This window comes from Microcebus murinus, chromosome 10 (assembly GCF_040939455.1).
Source record: "Microcebus murinus isolate Inina chromosome 10, M.murinus_Inina_mat1.0, whole genome shotgun sequence".
Lineage (NCBI taxonomy): Eukaryota > Metazoa > Chordata > Mammalia > Primates > Cheirogaleidae > Microcebus > Microcebus murinus.
Window position 1 is genome coordinate 61,407,066 of NC_134113.1, and position 25,451 is coordinate 61,432,516.

A 25,451-nucleotide genomic window follows, 5' to 3' on the forward strand; every position below is an offset into this window, starting at 1 on the left:
GTTTGAAATCCTTCTCTGAGCCTGGGTTTCCACATCTGGTCAGTACCCAGAATCACTCAGTAAACTAAGTCACTGCCAGTCTCTCGAGGATTGGAAGGAGAAGGCAAAGAGTTTAGGCAGGTGTAGGGTGTCTCATGCTAGAGTAGTTTTCTGGAAAGTAGGTTATCGGATCCCAAAGGGGCAGTCAGACCTCAGCAGCAAGAAAGGGAGAGAAAGGGAATGGGGTTGGGAACCCACAGGAAAGAAACTGCCAGAGTCATAGGGAGGGAGCAGAGGAACGACCCAAACAAAGCAAGTATCACAGTGTTTACTGTTCACCTCCGTGCAGGTGCACCCCACAGTACCGCCCAGCTCGGAGGGCCAGGAGTTTGCACCTTCACAGCTCTCCCATTCTCTGCAGAGCACTTCTGGGGGTGAGTCTAACCCCCTAAACCACTGCCATTGGGCTATCATGTGAATCCCAGCCTCTAATTTCATTTCAACTTGTTTTCCTGGTGTGTGTGGATATATCTGTGTGTTTCCAGAGAAGGAATTACTTAAAAAAATAAAACAAAACAAAAAAACAGAAAAAAAATTCTGGTGGCTTCAGATAGTATATGAAATGGTTGTTTTGCCTTGAACTCAGGCAGCATGGAAGGACACTCAGTGGCCTGACCCTACAGCATTCAGGGCTTTGTTCCTCCAGGACGACCCTCCCTGGCCATCTTCACGGCTTCAGCACTGACGTGCTCCACACCAATGCCCACTTCATTTTTTCCGTGAATCTGAGCTCACTTGCTGTTTTCACACCCAACACGGATCTGATCAACAGCACAGGGTGCCCTGAAGGCTCCCTGTCCTCAGCTGTTACACTGAGGGAAGAAAACCAAGACCCAGGCAGGTTCCTCCCAGCTACAAAGGGACCTTAGCCTGGGAATCTGTGTCCCCTTCTGCAAGTGCTTTCTCTGTTGAGACCACACTCACAGCGACCCCAGAACACTGAAGACTCAGAGCACGGTCTGTGGAAGTCCTGGGAATTCCTGGGAATTTTCCCAGCACACAACAGGTGCTCAGCATAAATGAGCAGAAAACGAAAGACTGGGTCCACGTCTGACTCCTACTTCACGTCATTAGAGGGGTGCATGTGGGGGCTGTGGGTTTGGTGGCACGATGGATGGTACATGAGGGAAGAGCAATAACTTTAGGTGAGGGTCAGCCCCTGGGGGACCCAGAGCAGGAGCTGGTGAGGGCAGGAAGACCCAGCTGCCCCAGGGAAGGGATCTGTGTCTTGCCCGTCCTTATTGCCGCCCTCTTCCTTGCCAGCCCACAGGAATATTCCTGTGACAGTAGGCTACTCAAGAAAGCCTAGAAAGGAAAGCATTGCCACTGGCCTCTGTGGCAGGAAGGGCTGACAGAGGGGAAAGAAAATTCCACCTGTCCTCTTCATATCCCTCCTCAGGTCATCCCTCTCACCCTCTGACCTCTGTGAAGGCACTTGCCCCTTGTGTCCATAGGTCTAAACCATATAGCCCCAAAGCCACCATTGGAATGAATGTGCATGGATGAACCAGAAGCATTTATTCTAAACAAAAACAATCAACATACATCCATGGTTTCAAGATGAATGAAAAAGTGGTTTTGTGTCTTCTCTCAGGATACCAATGGAAGATCCCATCTTCAAGTCAATGCCTGCCGAGCTGTCTCTGGAGAGGTTGGGAGTCAGGCTGAGGGCCGAGGGTTGTACTCCCACCCTCAGCCCATGTGCTCAGGTGTCATCAGAGCAGGGGTGCTCCTGCTTCCCTAGGCCATTTCCATCCTGGGGGAGGGCATACACTGGCCAGGTGAATGCACACCTCAGGGGGAGTTAGCACCAGGCAGAGCAGGTGTGGACTGAGCCTGCTTCCACCTGCTCAATGCTCTACAGTTCTGTGGATTTCTCAGGACTGAATGGATTCAAGGCTTGAGTGGCCACTCATGACACCAGGAGGACTCAGGCAGGGCCCTATCCCAGGGCAATACCTGAGGGAGTCCAAGAAGGCCTCTACGCCGTACTTGGAGTTGCAGCAGCCGCCACCTATAACAGACAGTCTACCCGAGACACTGGAGACGTTGACCACGAGGCCCCTCGCCTTCCTCACTAAGGGCAGCAGGCTCAGAGTCACCTCGATCATCCCCAGCAGGTTCACGTCCAGCATGGTCACAAAGTCTTGTTTGGTCAGCCACTCATTGGAGACTGATGGCACCGAGATGCCAGCATTATTCACCAGGTCCCAGAGTCCTGGGGACAGTGGGAAGATGAGAGAGCAACACTGAGTTGTGCCTTTGCAGTGTGGACACAGTTAGGGTTCAAGTTCCCAGCCCATCAGAGTGACAGCAGGGTGGTGGGTGCTGGAAGGGGACTAGGAGAGACTAGCAACAGCGCAGTGTCTGCAGGGTTAGGGAGCTGAATAAGCTGCAGCTGTTGCAGGACACAGCGCACGTCTCCTCCTCCTGTTATTCCTTTTGGCCCGGCCCTCGGCTTCCTAGATGGCGGGCATTGACCCCACACTCGATGGTGGCAGGAGCTGGTGTTGGGGAAGTATTGTGCATCCATTAGTCTGGAAACACGGACACTGCAGTTTGGTTATTTACACATTAATGTGGTCCTTGCAGACATGAGCACATTCACCTAAACTTTGAGATTTTCTGGAAAACCCATACAGGTAGTGTTCAACATCTATCGATTGAGGGGATATGAGAGACAGGGGACAGTGAGAGTGAGGAAGACAGGGGAGAGAGGGAGAGAAAAAGGCAAAAGAAAAAATAGACAAGGATAAAATCTGGGTAGAGTTAAGTTGGGAAAGACAGACCTGAAATCCTACATTTGGGACAATGTGGAAAACAATCCTGTATTTGGCCTCTGGGGACTAGCCTGGGAAGATCCTCAATCAATATGGAGCAACATTCCTACAGGAAGTTCTTGGGAGACAGTGTCACTGTGACACCCAGGCTACCGAGCCATGGTGTCAGCCTAGCTCACAGCAACCTCAAACTCCTGGTCTCAAGCATTCCTCATGCCTCAGCCTGCCGAGTAGCTGGTACTACAGACATGAGCCACCATGCCTGCCTAATATTTTCAATTTTTAGTAGAGATGTGGGCTCACTCTTGCTTGTGTTGGTCTCCAACTCTTTTTTTCACTAATGCTAGTACTGCATTTTTCCTATTTCTGCACATTATGGGGGTACAAATGTTTAGATTATGTATATTGCCCCACCTCACCCCTGACCTACTCCAAATCTTGAGCTATAGCGATCCTCCCACTTCAGCCTCCAACAGCGCTACCATTACAGGTGTGAGCCACCATGCCCGGCCTTAAATACTGTGTCTTAAAAAGCTTTTTCAGGGCCGGGCACGGTGGCTCACGCCTGTAATCCTAGCTCTTGGGAGGCCAAGGTGGGCGGATTGCTCAAGGTCAGGAGTTCAAAACCAGCCTGAGCAAGAGCGAGACCCCGTCTCTACTATAAATAGAAAGAAATTAATTGGCCAACTGATATATACATAAAAAATTAGCCGGGCATGGTGGCTCATGCCTGTAGTCCCAGCTACTCGGGAGGCTGAGGCAGAAGGATCGCTCAAGCCCAGGAGTTTGAGGTTGCTGTGAGCTAGGCTGACGCCATGGCACTCACTCTAGCCTGGACAACAAAGCGAGACTCTGTCTCAAAAAAAAAAAAAAAAAGCTTTTTCATTATGTTGAAAAATGTTAATTTTTTCTGATAGAATACAATATGATACAATCAAAATACAATTCCAATTACATGACCATGTAAAACATATTTATGTCTAGATAATGATTTGAAGATGACTTTTCCTTCTATCTTTATACTTGTCAGGATTTTCTACAATGATCATGTTCTATTAATACATTTATTCTTAGATCAAAGAAATCCACATCCTTTTCATTCCCCATAACAAGACAAAGTAGTGGTATGAAAAAAGAAGGAAAGAAAAACACCTTCTTAGATCTTTTAAAACTAGTCCTCAACTCATGTCCTCTGAACATGGGAATGGTGTTAACTCTCCATGGACCGGGCTGGCCCAGGTAAGGACAAGCAGAAATGCTGAGAACACGAGCCCGGCTCCGGCATGGAGCGCCCTCCCATGCACAGCCCCAGCCCAGGGAAACCTGATGAGTGAGGAAGACTAGACAGCTAGGAGGACTTGAACCTGGGAATACTGTGGACATCTCCCCAGGGACAGGACAGGCGGTGTCCTATTAACACAGGGGAAACACAAACAGAGGAATTTGAGTGCTGCCTCTGTGCCCCACAGGCACCTTCACTCACTGGGCAGCTGCAGAGATGCTCTCTGTCTTGGTGACATGCAGGCTCACCATCTCCAGCCTGTCTGACATCTGGGCCGTCAAACACTAGGCCCCCTTTGTCATCACACATACACCCAGCACCCTCAAGCCAAGCATGTCCAGCTGTCTGGACGGCAGGTTCCCCAAACCCAATTCACATCCTGTGATGAAGACAATTTGTTTCAGAGGTGGCTCACTGCCTGCCTCACCTGGTACTAGCCCACAGATAGTAGTGGCCCACAAGGGACACATGGTACAGCCACATGGCTTTGGGGAGGGCAGACACATATAGGCTGGGGCACAAGGAGACTATAGCCAGTATTCGACAGGAGGACTAAAGGACACAGAGGGTGGCAGCTGGCAGGAAAACCTGAAGGCACTCTGGCATGGAGCCCTCACATGCCTCACCAACCTCCCTGCTTTCCACTGGTGTTGCAAGTTCTGATACACGCCCTTGAAAGACCTCCAGTCCTGCCACATGAGAAAATATTACTACTCAGCAATGTCTCCCTAGTCCTCCAATGTCACTCTGTCCTGCTATGCCCACACAGGTGTCCACACAGGCCCACACATGAGCGTCCACACAGGTCTCCATACCAGGGCACACACATGCACACCATGGCACACATAGCACTCCATCTAACCTGGAGGGTCAGAACTGTCTCTGCACATCTCGTACAGTGACATCCTGGGCTGCACAGAGAAGACCCAGGTGTACTGGGAAGCCACACCTGGGTTCAAGCACCATAGTTTCCAATCCTCTGAGCCTGGGTTTCCACATCAGGTCAGCACCCAGAATCAGTCAGGAAACTAAGTCACTGCCGGTGGCTCTAGGAATCGAAGGAAAAGGTAAAAAGCGTGGATGATAATAGGTCCCCTCCGACTAGGATAGTTCTCTGGAAAGATTGAGTATGAGTTGTGAAAGGGACAATCAGATGTCAGCGGTAAGAAAGTGGAGAGAAAATCAACGGGGCTGGGAACCCACAGGAAAGAAACTCTCAGAGTCGCTGGGAGGGAGCAGTAGAATGACCCACATGAAGCAGGTGGCACAGAGTTTACAGTTCACCTCCTGCAGACGCCCTTTTCCCCACATGGGTGCTGAGTACACTGCGCTCTGCCCTCCTGCTCTGGACCCTGCTCTGCCAGTAACAAATCCCAAATATTGTCAGGGACTTCTACTCCCTTCCACCATGAACTCTCAATGGGCATAGACAGGTACTTTTCTCTATCCTCACACTCACTGCTCACCCGTGCTCATCCTCACAGCAGTGTGACCCTTTCCTGGTGTGAGGGGTCGAGACATTGCACACCTGCAAGGCCCACACCCCAGTGAAGCCGGAACTAACATCCGGCTTCTGGAAACTGTTGCTTGCTTGCCATGGAAACCGTTGCTTGCTTGCTTGATTGCGCCAACTTTGCATTGTTCGGACCCCTGTATAGTGGGGCTGTCAGCCAACCAATCATGTTAAAGGTCAATGCATGATCCACGCGTGATCAGCCACTGCATAGCATATGCACCATAGGGATAAAAGGCACGTTGCAACCCCAGTCGGGGTCCTTGCCTGCAAGAGTGACCACTGTGTTGGTGCTCTGGGGCTTGGACCCTGGCTAGCCAGAAAATAAACCTCCTCTTGTGTAATTACATCCTCGATGTCTCTGCTTTTCTGTCCGGTGGGGCTGTGGAAGGTCTGTCCCTAACATTTGGGGGCTCGTCCGGGATTTGCCTTCCCTACAGACTACCGGATAGAATTCAGGGCTGAGGGAGGAGTGTGAAAATCCACCCCGGACTAGCTGGGTGTGGTATTGGGCAAGGGACGCGGAATCCCCTTGCAGGACCCCGGATCAGGACGCCGGCACAGGACCTAGGCGGACGCGCTGGTGGGTCGCCGGTCGGAGCCAGGCGGAGACGTCCTCTGGCCCTGTTGGGACTCCGGAGCTGACCTTGTAGCCTAGGGCTCGGTCAGGAGGAGCTAGAGCTGACCTTGTAGCCAAGGGCTCGGTCAGGAGGAGACGGGGGAGTAGGTCCGGACCAGGTTAGGTTGTCTGTTTACCTCACTGTCCACTTGTCTGTTGTCTGCTTTGTTTGTCGCCAGCTTTCTGTGTGTGTGTGAGTGAGTGTGACATCTCTCGTTGGCTTGTTGGAGTCTCTGGGTTCTGTGGTTTCAGCCCGAGAACCCATCAGCGTTGCATGGGTTTTCAGGCTGGGGCCGTGAAATCAGGGGACCCACGATAAGATCCGCAGAGGTGACTAGAACCTCCAGGTGAGTGTTCCCCTGCATGGGCTGGCAGCACACAGTGTATCTCCTGCCGCCCGTGCCAGGAGTGGCTAGTGCGGGAGGGGCACGGCCGTTACCTCCGTAGGGAGTGTAAAAGGCTAGAGATTCAGATCCTTGTCCCCAGTGCCCCAACTGCGGAATATTGGTTTGCACATCTGCCTATTATTGACTAGCCATGGGACAGGCTCTAACAACGCCGTTGTCCAACCTGGTGAGCCATTTTAAGGATGTCAGGGCAAGGGCACACAACCTGTCCCTAGGGGTCAAGAAGGGAAAGTTTGTTACCCTTTGTGAGGCCGAGTGGCCCACGTTTGGAGTGGGGTGGCCCAGGGAGGGCTCGTTTGATGCCTCCTTGATCAAAAAGGTAAAAGGGGTGGTATTTGGCCACCACGGACACCCTGATCAGATCCCCTATATTGTGGTCTGGCAAGACTGGGTTTGAGACCCGCCATCCTGGCTGAAGGCCCCCCTACCTGCCCCGAGGGAAAAGGCGGAAGTTCTGGCAGTTAAAGAAGTCAGAAAGGGGGGGCGGGGCACGGAGTCCGAGGTCCATTGGGACACCAGTGTTGCTGGACTCCAATCTCTACCCAGACCTGACAGGTCTCGAATAAAACACGCCTCCACCCTATAATCCTGGGGCAGCCTCTGCAGCTCCCCCGGCCCAGGAGGACGCGGGACCACCGGCAGCATGGCCGGCCTATGAAATCAGACAGCAGACTGGCCGGGCCCCAGACCCGGAGCCCTTAAAGGCGCTCCCTCTGAGAGCAGTGGGACCCCTAGGGAAGGACAGAGCACAGACATTCCAATATTGGCCCTCCTCTACCAGTGATCTTTACAATTGGAAGGCTCAAAACTCAAACTTCTCTGAGAACCCCAGAGATCTCATTAACCTTTTAGATTCTGTTCTTTTTACACATCAGCCCACTTGGGATGATTGCCAGCAGCTGCTCAAGGTGCTTTTCACCACAGAAGAAAGAGAAAGAATTCAGGGGGAGACACGGAAGCTGGCCCCGGGTGAAGATGGCAGACCTGCCACGAATCCACAGACCATTGATCAGACCTTCCCCCTTGAATGGCCACCCTGGGACTACAATGAGGCTAAAGGTAGGGAGCGTCTCCAGGTCTACCGCCAGACTCTGATGGCCGGTCTCCTTATGGCGGCGCGAAAGCCGACCAATTTGGCCAAGGTAGGAGATGTTCGTCAGGGGCTGGAGGAGAGCCCGGCAGCATACTTAGAGAGGATCATGGAGGTCTTCCGGCAGTACACCCCCATAGATCCCACTATGGAAGGCAGCAAGCCACTGTTATGATGGCGTTTGTTAATCAGGCAGCCCCAGACATCAGGCGCAAGGTGCAGAGAATAGATAGATTAGGCAAGAAGACTCTGCAGGACCTGTTAGAAGTGGCAGAAAAGGTCTATAACAATAGAGAAACGCCAAAAGAGAGGTTAGAGAGGATCGGGATAGAAGATAGGAAATTCCAAGCTGGAGAGGCGCGTAAAGCAAACAAAGAAATGGCAAAAATCCTGCTAGCCGCCACGAGAGGGGGGCAGACAGGGTCAGAGGAGAGGAGAAGGCCCCAGCGAGAGAGGCTAGGCAAGGATCAATGTGCTAATTGCAAGGAGCATGGGCACTGGGCCCGAGAATGCCCCAAAAAGAAAGGGGGGCGAAGACTTAGAGGTCCTGAAAAAGTCATGGTTGCAGGACAGGTGACAGATGAATAGGAAAGACGGGGTTCAGTCCCCCTCCCCGAACCTAGGGTAACTTTGCAAGTAGAGGGGAACCCAGTCAGCTTCCTCATAAATACAGGAGCTAAACTATATCGGTGGACCACACGGCGGAGATTAAATTTGGGTTCAGGACAAGTGAGTCACGCCTTTATGGTCATCCCTGAGTGCCCCACACCGCTACTGGGAAGAGACATCCTTACCAAGCTTAAGGCTATCAACAGCCCCAGGTCACTCAGATCTTGACCCTGACACAGGCAAATAAATATAGACTGTACCAGCCCATAAAGAGCAGAGAAAAAGGCATGGAACAATGGCTCTGTAAATTTCCCATGGCGTGGGCCAAGACAGGGGGCACAGGATGGGCAAAACACCGGCCGCCTCTTTACGTTGAGTTAAAACCCGGAGCCGAGCCAGCCCGAGTCAGACAGTACCCCATGTCCCAGGAAGCCAGAGTGGGAATTACGCCCCACATTCAGAGACTCCTGGACAGTGGGATTCTCCGGAAATGCCAGTCGGCCTGGAACACCCCCCTGTTGCCGGTGAAGAAACCGGGGTATAAGGACTAAAAGGCTCGACCTCTGTATAAAGGGTGTAAGGCGGGGAGAGCATGAGAGTGGACTGTGCAAATGGAAGACGCTTTTCAAGCCCTGAGGGCAGCCATGCTAAAAGCCCCGGCCCTAGCACTCCCTGACAAAAGAGTTTCACCTGTTCATAGACGAGAAGAGGGGAATAGCTAAGGGCGTACTCACACAGGCCCTAGGGCCCTGGAAAAGGCCAGTGGCATACTTGTAAAAAAAAAAAAAAAAATTAGATCCGGTGGCGGCGGGGGTGGCCTGCGTGCCTGCGAATAATCGCAGCCACAGCCCTGTTGGTCAAGGACGCTGACAAGCTTACTTTGGGGCAGAGACTGTTAACCACCACGCCACACGCTATAGGAGTTCTAAAGCAGCCGCTAGGGTGATAGATCACAAATGCAAGGCTGACCCATTACCAAGGGCTCCTGCTTGATGCACCCCGAGTTGAGTTCCAAACCCCCACTGTCCTAAACCCCGCAATGCTTCTACCAAACCCCGATTCTGCCGCGCCTGAACACGACTGCCTCGAGATCTTGGCTGAGACCCAGATGGCTCGGCAGGAACTGCAGGACCGCCCCCTTCCGAGCAGCGACCTAACTTGGTTCACGGACGGGAGCAGTTTCGTCCGCGATGGACACAGGTATGCGGGGGCGGCCATAGTCTATGATCAAGGCAAACTTGTCTGGGCGGCATGCCTTCCACAGGGAACATCTGCCCAAAAGGCAGAATTGATCGCACTGACAGAAGCTCTTAGTCGGGCCCGAGGGAAGAGGCTGACAGTATATACTGACAGCTGCTATGCTTTTGGTACTGTGCACATACATGGAGCCCTCTACAGAGAAAGGGGGTTCATCACAGCAGAAGGGAAGGAGATTAAGCACAAGCCCGAAATACTCCACTTGCTAGAAGCTGTCTTGCTGCCAAAGGCAGTGGCGGTAGTCCACACCCCTAGACATCAGGGTGGAGACTCACTGGAGGCACGGGGCAATCGAAGGGCAGATGCCGAGGCTAAAAGAGCAGCAAAAGGCGCTGCGCCACCCCACATTCTGCATATAAGCCTACCACCCCTGGGCATGGGACAGATACCTCCTCTGCCAGACTACTCCAGCGCAGATGAAGCCTGGGCTACAAAACAGCTAAATGTGCAAAAAGACGAAGAACGCCGCCTGATAGTGCCAGAGACTTTGGGACGTCACCTGTTAACGCACCTACACCAGACCACACATTTAAGAAAGAGAAAAATGCTACAACTATTAAACACCGCCCAGCTTAGGTTCATGTCGCAGGGACAAGTGGCGAGCGACATCGACCGGGACTGCCAAGCCTGTCAAGTCATGCATCCGGGGAGGGCCAAAGGGACCCACGCAGGTACGAGGGAAAGGGGGAGGCAGCCAGGGCTGTTCTGGGAAGTAGATTTTACAGAAGTAAAGCCTGGAAAATATGGGACCAGTATCTGCTAGTTATGGTGGATGCGTTCTCCGGGTGGGTAGAGGCTTTCCCCACTAAGAGAGAGACTGCTCTAACGGTAGCCAAGAAAATATTAGAAAAAAAAATAGTTCCTAGGTATGGACTGCTAGAAGGAATAGGATCAGATAATGGACCTGCTTTTGTCAGCCAAGTTAGTCAGGGACTGGCCCAGGCTCTGGGACCAATTGGAAACTGCATTGTGCCTATAACCCCCAGAGCTCAGGGCAGGTGGAGAGAATGAACAGAACAATAAAGGAGACTCTGACTAAATTGGCCCTAGAGACTGGCGGGGACTGGGTGACCCTCCTTCCCTTCGCCCTGTTCTGAGCCCGGAACACCCCCTATCATTTAGGTTTAACCCCCTTTGAAATCATGTATGGCACTCCTCCGCCCGTGGTCCCCAGGGTGAGCCCCGAGGCTCTCCCAAAACACCCCAAACACGTGTTGCAAGCCGTACAAGCTCTGCAGCGCGTTCACAGCCGAGTGTGGCCGGCCCTCCGCGCCATATACCAGGCCACAGGGCTGGGGGCGGGTAGTGCTGAACATTCTTATCACCCACACCAGTCGGGGGACTGGATGTGGGTAAAAAGACATAACAGCAAAACCCTCGAGCCTAAATGGAAGGGCCCCTTTCAAGTTATCCTTGTTACTCCCACTGCCCTCAAGGTGGATGGAATATCAACCTGGATACACCACTCCCACGTGAGGTCGGCTAGCAAGAGCGACCAAGAGCAGTGCCAGAGCCAGTGGAAGGCAACGGTGGATCCGGAGAACCCCCTAAAGACCAGGCTGACCCGAGTGACACCAGCATAGATGAACTTAGTGACTCCAGTCCTCTTTGGAGTACTGGTCATACTAGTTGGAGTCGGACTTGGGACTGTAGCACCTAGAGGTTGGACTCCGTCGCAGAGATGCATGCTAGGCTTGTTTTATATCTTTTATGTGGGTGCTTTGGGGTTACTTTGCTTGTGGGCAGGAGTGTGGCAACCGTGATAAATAGCAATCCCCACCAACCTCATAACCTCACATGAGAGATTGCCAATCAAGAGACTCATAAAGTCTAGAATGTGACTTCAGGGGTAGGCCCCGTAAACGGATGGTGGCCAGACCTTATGTTTAACCTAGAAGAAATAAGCCCCATCAGCGTGAGTGAGCCCCCAGGGGCGCCCGGCCCTCGGCCAAGTGGGATTGTGTCACCACAGGCAGTAGGGCCCAACCAGATGCTGCACCCACGGCCGGCCACGGTGCACCCCAAACCAGTGATAAAGTTAGGGACAAACTCACTCACCCTAGGGAGCCCCATAAGCACGGTGCCTAAGTAAAACTTAGAGATCCTCTGTGAAAGATGTTGACAGCTGCATACGAAGCAGTGAGAATGGCCGTCAATTTCAACCTCTCCACAGAAGCCTCCCCTAGGTCATGTCAATGGGACCGTAAAGGCCCTGGTCTCACTTTTCAGTCAGTTCTTGGCAAGGGGACCTGCCTGGGAACAGTGCCACTCAGCCATGCACAGCTCTGTGCCGGGGGTAACAGTAATAAATCAAACAGGAAAAAAAAAAATGGGTCATTCCCGGGCCAAGTGGATGGTGGATTTGCTCCAAAACCAGTTTAACCCCTTGCCTTAGCCTATCAGTTTTTAATAAATCTAAAAATACTGTGTTATGGTGTTAGTGTTCCCTAAAATAATATACCATACAGTAGAGACCATATACACCAGCAGGGCAGGCCAAGGGGTCACTAACCTAATTTTCCAAAAAAAAAAGAGAACCCCTTGCAGCCATTACCCTGGCCACACTTTTTGGCTTGGGGGCAATAGGAGCAGGGACTGGTATCTCCTCCCTAGCGATGCAACAGAGAGGGTTCAGCACCTTGAGAGCAGCCATTAATAAAGACATTGCAAAAATAGAAGAGTCTATCTCCCATCTAGAAAAGTCTCTGACCTCCCTGTCCGAAGTAGTACTACAAAATCGGAGGGGGCTATATCTAGTGTTCCTTCAACAGGGGGGACTATGTGCTGCCCTCCAAGAAGAGTGCTGTTTCTATGCAGACCACACAGGAGTCGTCAGGGAATCTATGGCTAAAGTTAGAAAAGAGCTTGCCTGCCACAAGCGGGAAAACGAGCTGCAGGCAGGTTGGTTTAAATCTTGGTTTAACAGCTCCCCTTGGCTAACTACCCTTATCTCAACGCTATTAGGACCACTAGTAATTCTGCTCTTAGTCTTTACATTCGGACCCTGCATATTAAACAAGATAATAACCTTTGTAAAAGAAAGGGTTAATACAGTACAGCTTTTAGTGTTGCAGCCGCAGTATCAAAAGCTCTAGTCAGGTAGCACAGACTTGAAACCTTTAGAAGACCCAAGAGACGAGCAAGAGTGCTCGACCAGCTTCTAAAGAAAGGGGGGAATGTGAGGGGTCGAGACATTGCACACCTGCAAGGCCCACACCCCAGTGAAGCCGGAACTAACATCCGGCTTCTGGAAACTGTTGCTTGCTTGCCATGGAAACCGTTGCTTGCTTGCTTGATTGCGCCAACTTTGCATTGTTCGGACCCCTGTATAGTGGGGCTGTCAGCCAACCAATCATGTTAAAGGTCAATGCATGATCCACGCGTGATCAGCCACTGCATAGCATATGCACCATAGGGATAAAAGGCACGCTGCAACCCCAGTCGGGGTCCTTGCCTGCAAGAGTGACCACTGCGTTGGTGCTCTGGGGCTTAGACCCTGGCTAGCCAGAAAATAAACCTCCTCTTGTGTAATTACATCCTCGATGTCTCTGCTTTTCTGTCTGGTGGGGCTGTGGAAGGTCGGTCCCTAACGCTGGGGTGGCAGGAGCTTCCCAGTCCACTGCAGTCAGCAGCAATTTCAGGAAATTCCAAGGGAACAGTCAGAAGGAGACACAAGGCCTCGATGGGTCACTTGGGCAGAAAGGGAAATTCTCTGAAGCGGCCTTTCCCGTGGAGACTTACCCTCGCCCAGCTCCTTCCCATAAGAACCCAGCAGAAGAACCCAGACAATGACAACCTCAGCAGTCCTGGGAGAGAAGTTTGGCTAAGCACCAGGGCCACACTTCTGAGCTTCTGGGTGCCCTAGCGGACACACGCCCCCTGGTGGCGAGCCCCAGAGTGTGGACAGACCCCACCTGAAATCAACCTCCCAGGGGAGCCCAGCTCAGCATCCTGGTGACCACTGTCTCCACCCATTGCTCCTTCTCCATCCAGGACAGGTCTCCGGAAGAAGAGCAGGTTTAAGAAGGAAAAGCCAACCTTGAACACACAGCAAGTGGGGGCTTCATGGCAACCTGTGTCCAGACCTGTGTTCCTGCAGCCCCTCCTGATTCTGGGCTGGGGACCCAGAAAGGAAGGGCCACATGCCCTACAGGCATTGGATATCAGGGGGCTGGAGGGGAAGACAGTTTTTGCTGGGGACTGCACAGCCCTGTGCTCTTCAGAAAGGATCTGGGCAGCAAAGGGACCGAGTGAAGGCAGCTTCTGTGGCCCCCAGGACACTGTGGCATTGGGCTATAGTCTCTGCACAGCTCCATGGGACTGGACCTAGTTCCCTCATTGAGGAAAGATGCCAGGGAGGAAGAAAAAGGAGACTCTACTTAGAATTCGGAATGGGAGCGGAGACGTGCACTGCTTTGCTTTAGACTTTATTTATGGCCATGATTGTTCTCTTATGGCCACGGGTACCCCATTGAGTCATAATCCCTGACTTTTGATAGGGGTTGAGCCTCGGTGCAGCTGCACCGCCCCCCCCCTCGTGAAGCCCAGTGTGGAGGGCCAGGGGTTGCACCCGCACAGCAACCTGACTCTCTGGAGAGCACTCCTGGGGTGAGCCCAACCTCCCTAACATTTACCCAGTGAGCTCTGAAGCAAATGTCAGCCTCTTATTTCATCTCAGTTTGTATCCCTGGGTTGTGTGTTAGTGTGTGTGTGTGCCAGGGGGAGGGCTGTGTGTTTAGAGAGGGGAAATATTTATTTTTAAAAAGTGTCTGGTGTCTTCAGATTGCATATGAAACTGTTGCATGGATTTCGAGTGGGGCCGCATGGAAGGACACTCAGTGGCCTGACCCTACAGCTTTCAGGGCCTTGGTCCTCCAGGACGACCCTCCCTGGCCATCTTCACAGCTTCAGCACTGACGTGCTCCACACCAATGCCCACTTCAAGTTTTCCGTGAATCTGAGCTCACTTGCTGTTTTCACACCCAACAGGGATCTGATAACAGCACAGGGTGCCCTGAAGGCTCCGTGTCCTCAGCTGTTACACTGAGAGAAGAAACCAAGACACCTATGGAGATGCCTCCCAGCTACAAAAGGAACTTATCCCGGGAATCTGTGTCCCCTTCTGCAAGTGCTTTCTCTATTGAGACCACACTCACAGTGACCCCAAAACACAGAGGACTCAGAGCCGGGTCTGAGGAAGCCCGGGAATTCCTGGGAATTTTCCAGCACACAACAGGCACTCAGCATAAATTACCAGAGACTGAGTGACTGGGGTCCAAACATGACTGTCACTCCATGTCAGAGGAGAGGTAGTTGTCAGGGATGTGGACTTGTGGGTCCAAGGGAGGGAAACTGAGGCAGGGCAGTGACTATAGGTGAGGGTCCATCCCTGGGGTACACAGAGCAGATGCTGCTGAGAGCGGGAAGGCCCAGCTGCCCCAGGAAAGGGCCTGGCAGTCCTTATTGCCATCCTCTGGCTTGCCTGTCCTTCTGTCTATTCCCGTGACTGCAGCACTAGAGAAAACCCTCATAGGGAAACATTGACACTGTCCTGCATGGCAGGAAGGACTTAGAATCCACCTGTCCTCTTCAAACCCCTCCTCAGGTCATCACTCTCACCCCCTGACTTTCAAGAAAGCACCGACCTCTACAATCCATAGGTCTATACCCAACTCGCCGATGCCATCCACAGCTAAGGAAAGAGTATCTTCAGGGCATAGAAGTATAAAAGCTATCACACCCGCTTGGTGTAACTCATTTCATTCCTCCCTCCCACAAACCCCGGAAGTTTCCTTCTGGCAGTTTTCCAGCCACCACTCTCTCCCTTGTCTCCTTCCTGGCCTGTGAGAGAGACTCCCCCTTTGGGATCACGTCTTCCTTCTTTACAGAGGATTCCTGCAGCAGGAGAGGACCTTGCCCACTGTGTTGCCCCTTTCCCTGGAGTCCTAGAGACTGTCAGAGACTGAGCTTTCTGAGGACTGAATTCTGGGTGCTGAGCTGGATGAGGAAACCCAGACTCTGAGGGGGATTTCATCTAGTATGTCTGAAATCCAAGGGTAGCTTTCCTAAGAGATTAAAATCCCTGAGCATGGCTGAACTTATCAAGTGTTTCTAGGGCAACATAATCAAAGGGAGTCCATGGGTTCAAGTCACAAGAAACACTGGTTATGTGTCCTCTGGAAAGACCCCTGTTGTGAGCACCTTCCCGCCAATGCCTGCTAAGTTGACACCTGAGGACTACAAGCCAGGTTGATGGCTTTCTCCCCATCCCCACCCCATGTACACGGGTATCTTCAGAGGCAGGAGAGGTCCCTGACCACCTTCAAGCATTTTTACCCTGTGGGAGGGTGTAGACTGCCCAGGCTAAAGCACACCCTGAGGAGGGGAGCAACAGGCAGAGAAAGTGTGGGCTAAACATCCATTGACCAGCTCACACTCTCCCCAATTCTCCCCACACCATTGTCCCAAAAGCCTTAGAGCCTTGAGTGGCCACCCAAGGCAATAAGACAACCAGGAGTGTTATTGGCTTCTTGTTTCTCAGCTGCATAAGTTGGCACTTTCCTACTAACATCTCTGGGGTCCTGGGATGAAATCCCAGGAGAACCATGTCCAGGAGAGGAGGATGGAGGTAGGACAGGTGACTTGATGACATGACAGCTCCCTCCCTCCACCCTATTTCTCTCCCCAGGACACATCCCCTCTCACACAGCATCCAACCCCACACAAAGAAGCACCTCAGTCCTGGCTTCACAGGGCTTTGGCTGGCCTTGGGAGGACCCAGCTGACGACGGTTTCCACCAGGCTGGTGGGCATGTAGCTCATGGGGAGGTAGAGGAACTTGGCGTCCCAGCCAGCTGAGTAGCGGGTGCGGGGGTGGCAGGCGGTCAGCGCATGCTCCATGCAGTCCGTCACCTCCGACAGATTCTCATTGCATGTTGGCAAAATGTGTTCAGATAGTAGTTTCAGGTCTGTTCAGGATGAGAAAACACCTTAATTGAGAGGTACAACCCTACGCTCCCTTTTACAGCTGTAAGTTAGGAAGAAATTTACTAAGATTCCTGGATCTTCTCAGTGATGTGCCCCACATTTAATCGATGCAGCATCCCTAGGGGTGTTGCTCACCCTTATCTCAGGAAAAATTGGTCCACACTAAGCCACCTCATGCCTCTCTTCCTGGGAATATCTGGACTCCATAAGTTTCTGCTAACAGAGTCGAAGCACAGGACAACCAGTCCTCTCTAAACACAGCTGGCCATGAGTGCATGGCATCTTCCCTCTCTGTCTTTAGTTTCCTCTTCAAAATAATGTCGGGACAGTGTTTCCAATTGTAGTGAACCTGGATTTCTTTTCAAGGTGGCCTGCTGACCACACGGCACCTTGGGAATGGGGCTGAGCATCCCCTCTTTATAGCGAGGCTGACCTTCCCTCTCCCCCCTACCCGGCAGGAGGAGAGATCCTCATGGTGTTAGAGACATTAATCATGGTCCAAGGTTTAGTTCTCCCACTGTCCACAGTGCACTCACAGGATGCCAAATACTTCTCGCCATAGATCTCCTTGATCTCGGGTGGAGCCCGGTCCCACACCTCCTGGACTTGCAGCAAAACTCTCTCTGTGTTGCTCATGTTCGTCTTGAAGAAACCAGGTTCAATTATAGCCACCTTCACCCCAAAGGGGGCGAGCTCCCTCCTGGGAGATAGACAGGCAGAAGGCAAGGAGTTCAGAGGTCTTGTAGCAAACACAAAACACATATAAACCTAATGAAAATCCAACACAGGGTGGTGGTAGAATTAGCCCAAAAGCATGGCATGTTGGTAAGTGTAGAAGAAGGCCAACACAAAGTGTGATGATGGCATTTCCTGTGTGTAGCATTGACATAATTTCCACACCAAGCTCACTGGCTGCGAATCTCCTGGAATCAGCTGCAAGGCACCACCACTGGGCTATCTCCCCCTCGCCCCTCACATCCAGGGCATCACCAGGATTCACCCTTTTCACCCCCTACATTCCTCGGTCCCCTTCCTCCCTCTCCCGCCCTGTGACTCCCTGGCCATCTGTCAGCGGGGCTGGTGCGGCTGTCTTCTGGGGAGCATCCCTCTGCCTTCAGTCTGGGCTCCCCACACGCACAGCCGTTCTGCTCCCTGCAGACCGTGGGGGTCTAGATGCCCCTTAGACCTAATACCCGCCATGAATACATCCTAGCTCTGTATTCCCTGCCATCAACATGAAGAACAGCACGTGTCCAGAACCAACAGTACTCCACATCCCACTGCTGCCCGCCTCTCCAGCCCCCACACCTCTTCTGGCCTTGGCGTTTAGCCCAAGAACCCTGCAGCACAGGCGGTCCACTAACACTCACCCTTGCCTGGGGGTGACACTGTCCTGTCATCAGGGGCCCAGCCCGCCCCTCCTTAGCAGGCTGTCAGGTCTTCAGTTGTCAGCTAAGATCTCACAGCCAGGACTCTCCCCAATCTGGGGCCTGGCAGGACACCATGGCTGACTTGGTCACAACAACCATAAGAGTTGGCAACAATGGTTTTCTATCTCCTGTCCCTCTCCCTGTTAGCTGTCTTGGTTTCTAGAAAATGGAGCAACCCCTGCTGTCCTAGGCTGTGCTGCTGCTGCTCTCACACTAGTGCCCGCTGCTGTGTGCTGTGCCGAGTCAGAGGCCGCCCCCGCCCCTCAAGGGCTCCCTGCACCCGAGCATCTCGGTGGCTGCGGACATGGGCCCAGCAGCCAATTATCCCACTTCCCATCTGCTTCACACATGTCCTGTCTGGGGGCCTCCTCAGAAGGCTCAGAAAGAGCTTACAAAATTTCTTAGTCCTTGGGCCTCTGCTCTACCAGAACAGGGACAGGAGGTCAAGAGGAATGACTGGCTAAATCCAGAAAGGGGGAAGGGCCAAAAAGCCTGGCAGTGGATCTTGAACACAGGGCCTCTAAATCTGTGATGAAATCAAACTGCTGCAAAGGCTCCCACAGAAGAACCTGGAACAGGAGGACCCAGGCAGGGCCCTGTCCCAGGGCAATACCTGAGGGAGTCCGAGAAGGCCTCTACGCCGTACTTGGAGATGCTGTAGCCGCCACCTGCAGCAGACAATCTACCCCCAACGCTGGAGACGTTGACCACGCGGCCCCTCGCCTTCCTCACTAAGGGCAGCAGGCTCAGAGTCACCTCGATCACCCCCAGCAGGTTCACGTCCAGTGTGGTCACAAAGTCTTGTTTGGTCAGCCACTCGTTGGGGGCCGAGGGGCCGTAGATGCCAGCGTTATTCACCAGGCCCCAGAGTCCTGGGGACAGTGGGAAATTGAGAGAGCAACAGTGAGTTGTGTGTGAGTGGTGGGGATGGAGCTAGGATTTAAGTTCGCATCCCAGTTGAGTTTATTTATGGAGTCAAGAAGAATGTGCTACTGGTATGGGGAATGAGGAATGGGTGACTTAAGGTTGTCAGGGTTTGCATATTCTTCAAGCTATTAGAGGTTAGGATGTTCCTTGTCATCTCTGCTCACAGTGCCTGTAAACCAGCAAACAAAAAAACCCAACTTTGTTAAGTGCATGGACAGAGTTTGAGAAAATAGAGTGAGTGCTCATCAAATATCTCATGAGAGGAGAGAGACAGAGACAGTAAAAGAGGAATAGGGTAAAAGAAGTCAAGGGAAAAGCAGAGAAGAGAAAGAATAGAAGGGAAACACAAACAGACCCATGAATAATTGCTTTCTTTATCCTGGTTGGCACAGACACACTGAAAACCGTAAGACTAAGGGAGCATAGAGAACAGGCCACCTATGGAAATCTGGGGACAGGCTGTGATGCAACGTGCACCGATTTTGAGGCAATATTTGCTCAGGAGGCAAAGGTGACCATCTCTACCTGGGAATTCCAAAGCTCGCCATGGAGTGGACCCACAGGGCAGACAGAGGAGGAGGTCTCAGGCCACACCAGTGTCCAGATGGCACCCTTGGTCCCAGGCCGTGTCAACATTCCTTCCACTTTCCACAAAGTCCACCCTTGACATCACCTCAGGGCTCCCCGCACACTAAGCCCTCGTGAAGACTGTGTGCTTGATATGCAGGAACAAAAACACAACATGGAGGATTTGAAATAGTCTGACTTCCCCACCTACAGACCCAGGCTCAGCCGGACCAGGGTTTTTGGTGGGCCAGGGCTGAGGGTGCAGTTAGACAGAGTTTGAATGTAGCAATATTGGAAAAAGAATAAGGCCTTGCAATATTAGTCCGTACCCCACACAGAAACCATTCATGGCCTTTAAGAAATATGTATTCTTTGCTGGGCGCGGTGGCTCACACCTGTAATCCTAGCACTATGGGAGGCCGAGGCGGGTGGATTGCTTGAGGTCAGGAGTTTGAAACAAGCCTGAACAAGAGCGAGACCCCATCTCTACTACAAATAGAAGAAATTAATTGGCCAACTAATATACATAGAAAAAATTAGCCAGGCATGGTGGTGCATGCCTGTAGTCCCAGCTACTTAGGAGGCTGAGGCAGCAGGATAGCTTGAGCCCAGGAGTTGGAGGTTGCTGTGAGCTAGGCTGATGCCACCGCACTCACTCTAGCCTGGGCAACAAAGCGAGACTCTGTCTCAAAAAAAAAAAGAAAAAAAAAAGGAAATGACTATACTTTGATCCAATTATTATACTTGGACTAACATTACTAAACATGTGAACAAACCTTATTACAGAATCTTTGCTGAGATGTTGTTTATGCCAGGAAAAGTGAGAAACTAAGTTCAGCATCCAACAACATAGGACTGCTTAAATAAATTATATTCTCTCAGAATGATATGCAGATGTTGAATATTATATTTTGGAAGAGATTGGATGGTATAAAGCTGATCCCAGTATACATGAGGTAGAGAGTTATTAACTCTGGAGGGTGGGATTACTGTGAATGTTGTTTTACCTTTATCCTCTTCAATGTTTTCCTCAACGAGCATGTTTTACCTTTCTGATCAGAACAAAGAAATCCATCATTTCTGTTTTAACAAAAAGAACAGGCAGGGGAATGTAGCAGAAGAGCAGGAATTATCACCGAGTATTTCATACAAAGTCCCTTCAGCGCTCTAAGCATCCATCTTCATGAGTCAAGTGAGGATAGACAATGTCAGAGCCCTCGGCGGGGACAAGTGTGAAGGAACCAGTAAGAAATGCTGAGATCATGAGCCTGGATCCAGCCTGGCCCAGGCCCCCACTGTCTCATGCCAGGCTCAAGGTCTAGCTCAAGGGCACAACCTTCCTCCAGAGAGTCGACCCTAAACACAGGCTGTGCTTCTCTGACCCTGTGGCTCAGGTACAATCACCCTAGGACTTCTGCTCCGGAAAACGCTGAGCTCACAGTCCTTGAAAATCCAGATACCTTGGGAATCTTCCCAGTTAGCAGACAAAGTGTTTCCTTTTCCTAGAGAGAGAGGAGAGAAACACCAAGAGGAATCTTGGGGGTACCTGTGTCTCCCACGCGTTCCTTCACCCACTGGGTGGCTGCAGTGATGCCGTCTGTCTTGGTGACATCCAGAGTCACCGTCTCAAGCCTGTCTGATGCCTGGGCTCTCAGCTGCTCGGCCGCCTTCTCTGTCCTACACGCAGCCAGCACCCTCATGCCGTGCATGTCCAGCTGTCTGGCCAGCAGGTTCCCGAAGCCAGAGCCGCAGCCCGTGATGAAGACGTACTTGTCTTGGAGGTGGCTCACCACCTGCCTCTCCCGGTACCAGCGCACAAGGTAGTACAGGCCCATGAGAGCCACCAGGTACAGCCACATGGCTTTGGGGAATGAAACACACACAGACTAGAGTACAAGGAGACTATGGCTAGTATTAAGTGAGACAGGAGGACTATGGAAAGCATACAGTGGTAGTTGGCAAGAAAACCTACAGATACGCCCTCCCTTGCCTCACTCCACACCTCCGCTCTTGGCACTGCTGTTGCAAGTTCTGATACACGCCCTTGAAAGACCTGAAGCCCTGCCCCATAAGAAAATCTTACTGCTCAGCAATGCCTCCTTTGTCCACTGATGTCACGCTGCCCTGCTGTGCCCACACAGGTGTCCACACAGGCCCACACATGAGCCTCCACACAGGTCTCCAAACCAGGGCACACACATGCACACCATGGCACACATAGCACTCCATCTAACCTGGAGGGTCAGAACTGTCTCTGCACATCTCGTACAGTGACATCCTGGGCTGCACAGAGAAGACCCAGGTGTACTGGGGAGCCACACCTGGGTTCAAGGAATATTAGTTTGAAATCCTTCTCTGAGCCTGGGTTTCCATGTCAGGTCAGCACCCAGAATCACTTAGTTAGGAAACTAACTCACTGCCAGTCTCTCCAGGATTGGTAGGAGAAGGTAAAAATAATAGGCAGGTGTAGGTTCCCTCCTGCTAGAGGAGTTCTCTGGAAAGCTGGAGTATGAGATGCCAAAGGGGCAGTCAGACCTCAGTGGCAAGAAAGGGGAGAGAAAGGAAATGGGGTTGGGAACCCACAGGAAAGAAACTCCCAGAGTCACAGGGAGGGAGCAGAGGAACGACCCACACAAAGCAGGTGTCACAGTGTTTACCATTCACCTCCTGCAGGTGCCTTTTCCACCATGCCCTGGGTGCTGGGTACACTGTCCTCTGCCCTCGTGCTCTGGGCCCTCTCCTGCCAGGTCACACATCCCAAATATTGTCAGGGATTTCCATTTCCTTCAACCATGAATTCTCAATGGCCGTGGACTGATGCATTTCCCCATCCTCACACCCACTGCTCACCCTTGCTCATCCTGACAGCAGTGTGACCTCTTGCTGGGTGGCAGGAGCTTCCCAGTCCACTCCACTGTCTGCAGCAATCCCAGGAGGCCCCAAGGGAGCAGTGAGAGGGAGGGACACTGCCTCGACTGGACCCTGGAGCAGAACTGAAGTCCTCTGGAGCCTCCCACTCCTCCCCATATTTCCACTCTGACCTCTGCACAAGGCAGCAGAGCGAGGTCATCCCTAACCCCCTTTGCTTTTATCTGGCTCTTTAGTTGGAACTAAAAACCAATTGTCACCAGACAGATACAAACTTCATTAGTTTTACATGCACATGGGAAGGTTCACAGGAGACTGAAGTCCAAAGAATTGGCCAAGCAAATATGTTTCTGTAATTTTTAGACAGCGTCTAATACATCTGAGAAGAAATGACAGGTGAAGACAGTGTGGCTAGGAGCAGTAAAGTTTTCAGAGGAGTCACTGGGAGACATGTAGGGGGCTATAAAACAGGTGGCATACAAGGATTACTGTAAGTATGTTTATTTGGATGTATCATCCCTCTCCTTTTAAGTCTCTTGAGGGTCATTTTCTTACCCTAGTGTGGAGAGGGTCCCCTCCCAGAGGAATCTTTTTCATTTGCTGCAAGCAGGAAGGAACAGATCAGCTCACCTGCTCTGACACAGTTTCCCCCATGTTTTTAACTCAAATATCCAATACACCAACCTGACAGGTGGTAGGATGACACGTCCTTCACTCCTTCATTTCCCCTGTCTGAAATTTAACTAGAAGTTTCAAATATTTAAAAGATGATTTGGAGGCAAAATGAGAAATCTCATGACACTGTTGTCTCTTTGTTACAGCAAGTGTTACAGCGGTTGTCCCAAGGACAAACCAAGTCAGAGAACGAAAGTTCATTTGGCCGGTGGGCTCAGAGGGGCCTGGTCATCAAATTCTGAGCACTGTCTACCCGATTTTCCCACTTTTATTAAGTTGGCAGTGATCTGAGGGTTGAGGATTCAGGTGTAGGTTAGTTGATGTGCCAGGCAATAGATTTAGTGTTATGCTGATGCCAGGCAATAGACTAGTTGATGGGCCAGGAAACAGGTTAGTATTATGCTGATGTGGGTCTTCTTGAGAAGTGGGGGTTTCTGGTGCCTGATGTGCCAAGTAATAGATGGGGGTTTCTCTTATCATTCCCCACTTTGATCCCTTATATGTCTACTATAGGGCATCATTTCCCAGTGGGTGATAGCCTCGTAAGCCCATTATGTGACTTGTTGCTCTCTAGGTTACAGTTGTTTATGAATTTTAAAATCGTGCGCAATATGCAGGGGTCTGTAATAGTGCCAGTCCAGTATTTTTTCCCGCTGGCACACCTGAGCCTGACTGTAACACATCTTTGGCATGTAGGTGCAGACTGCCTGCAGATCTGTGCCTTTTTCCAGGAGGCTTTGTATCCTTTGGCAGCGAGCAGTTGGAGCAGGCACCGGATTCCCCCATGGAAGTCTTCTCTGGTTGGGCTTGCTAGAAGGAGGTCATCGACGTACTGTAGAAGTGTGCAGCAGGATTCTTCTCACGTAAAGGAGATGAGGTCAGTGACTAGAGCCTCCCCAAATAGAGTTGGTGAACTTTTAAATCCCTGTGGTAGCCTCATCCAGGTCAGCTGGGTTCTCCTTCTAGTCTGAGAATCCTCTCACTCAAAACAGGGGCTGGCTCTTTGGAGTGATCACAGGCAGAAGAAAGCATCCTCCAAGTCCAAGCAGGAGAACCAGGCAGCATCAGGAGGAATGAGGCTCAAGGGGGTGTATGTATTCGGTACCACTGGGTAGAAAGTCACTGTGGCCTCATTAATCAGTCGCGGGTCTTAGATGGGCCAGTATTTACCTCCGTTGGGCTTTTTGACTGGCAGGAAGGTGGCTTCCATTATGAGAATCTCTGGGGCACCGAGCATGAGGCTCGGGGTCCCTTCTGGGTGGTAGGTGATCTGGGCTTCCAGTTTGCTCAGGAGATCTCAGCCTAGCAGGGGAACAGGGCAGTCTGGTATATATAGGAATTCATGTCTTATCTGGTAGCCCCCCATCTGGCATATTCGGGATTGGCAGAAGGGTCGAGCTACTTAAGTTCCTGTGGCTCCCACAATGGTGGTTTCCCACTTTGTAAGTGGAGCCACTGGGGTTGTTACCACTGAGAGTTCTACCCCAGGGTCCACCATGGATGTTATTGGTTGGTCCCCCACTTCCATTACGTCCATAGCCTCCCAGGGGCCAAGAGTCAGGGAGCCCACTTGGTCCTACTCCCAGTTGACCCCAGTGAGACCAATGAGGTCGTGGGTCTCCAGCTTCTGCTGGAAGCCCCTGGGCAGGTTCCTGTTTGGCGGTGAGTGGTTTCTTTTGTTGGGGCATTCATGCTTCCAGGGACCAAACTCCTTACAACAGGCACACTGGTCAGGCTTCAGGGTCCCTCGTCTCCTGTGTCTTCTTTCCCATGGTGGGCCAGGTGTCTTGGCTGGGTCAGGTCTTCCGAGGGCAGTGGCCAAGAGAGCGGTTTCCTGTTTCATTTTCTTGTCACTCTCTCTCTCTGGGCAGTCTGGTCTTGATTAACATAAATCTTCTGGGCCACTTCCATCAGCAGCGTGATGTTCACTCCTACAAACCTGTCAAATTTCTAGAGTTTCCATCGGATGTCAGGAATGGTAGGACTGCCCAACAAATGCGACATTCACCATCTGCTGGTTTTTGGCCGCTTCTGTGTCAAAGAGTGTGTAAACTCTGTAGGCCTCACAGGCCCTCATAGAATTCACTCGCTGATTCCTCCAGCTTCTGGGTGATCAGAGCAACGTTGTTCATGTTGGTTGGTTTTCTGGCTCCCTCACAGACCCCATGAAGAAAGCTTCCTGATACCTTCTGAGTGCCTCTCGTCCACTTGGGGAGTTGAAATCCCAATCCAGGTTGTTCTCAGGTGCTGCTGTCTGTGCCCACTGCTCCACATCCAAGGTCCCTGCTGGAGCCTGGTCGTGGATGCACCTCCAGGTCCCAGCTACATTCTGGCATTGTGCTTCTATGTTAAAAAGGGTCAAACGAAGCTGGTGGCAGTCTTCCCAAGTGGGATGGGGGGA

At 51.7% G+C, this 25,451-nt stretch overlaps 2 protein-coding genes across 3 annotated transcripts; one reads left to right on the forward strand and one right to left on the reverse strand.

Moving 5' to 3' along the window:
- Positions 1-1,542: 1,542 nt before the first annotated feature.
- Positions 1,543-21,898, reverse strand: LOC142873390 (retinol dehydrogenase 16-like). The gene is made up of 5 exons (XM_076007402.1): positions 21,054-21,898; positions 18,627-18,885; positions 17,120-17,283; positions 16,331-16,564; positions 1,543-2,257 (listed from the first exon to the last, which is right to left on the reverse strand). The coding sequence occupies exons 1-4, from the start codon at positions 21,364-21,366 to the stop codon at positions 16,344-16,346; spliced, it is 957 nt and encodes a 318-aa protein (XP_075863517.1). The 5' UTR covers positions 21,367-21,898; the 3' UTR covers positions 1,543-2,257; positions 16,331-16,343.
- LOC142873388 (uncharacterized) lies at positions 7,148-15,706 on the forward strand. Of its 2 annotated transcripts, none has more exons than XM_076007401.1 (2): positions 7,148-10,267; positions 14,586-15,706. In XM_076007401.1, exons 1-2 carry the CDS (start codon positions 9,379-9,381, stop codon positions 14,591-14,593), a joined length of 897 nt encoding a protein of 298 aa, XP_075863516.1. In that variant the 5' UTR covers positions 7,148-9,378; the 3' UTR covers positions 14,594-15,706. The 2 variants fall into 2 exon arrangements, with proteins under 2 accessions (XP_075863516.1, XP_075863515.1); XM_076007400.1 differs by lacking the exon at positions 14,586-15,706 and adding an exon at positions 11,033-13,132 and having other exon boundaries at positions 7,149-10,267.
- Positions 21,899-25,451: the final 3,553 nt, after the last annotated feature.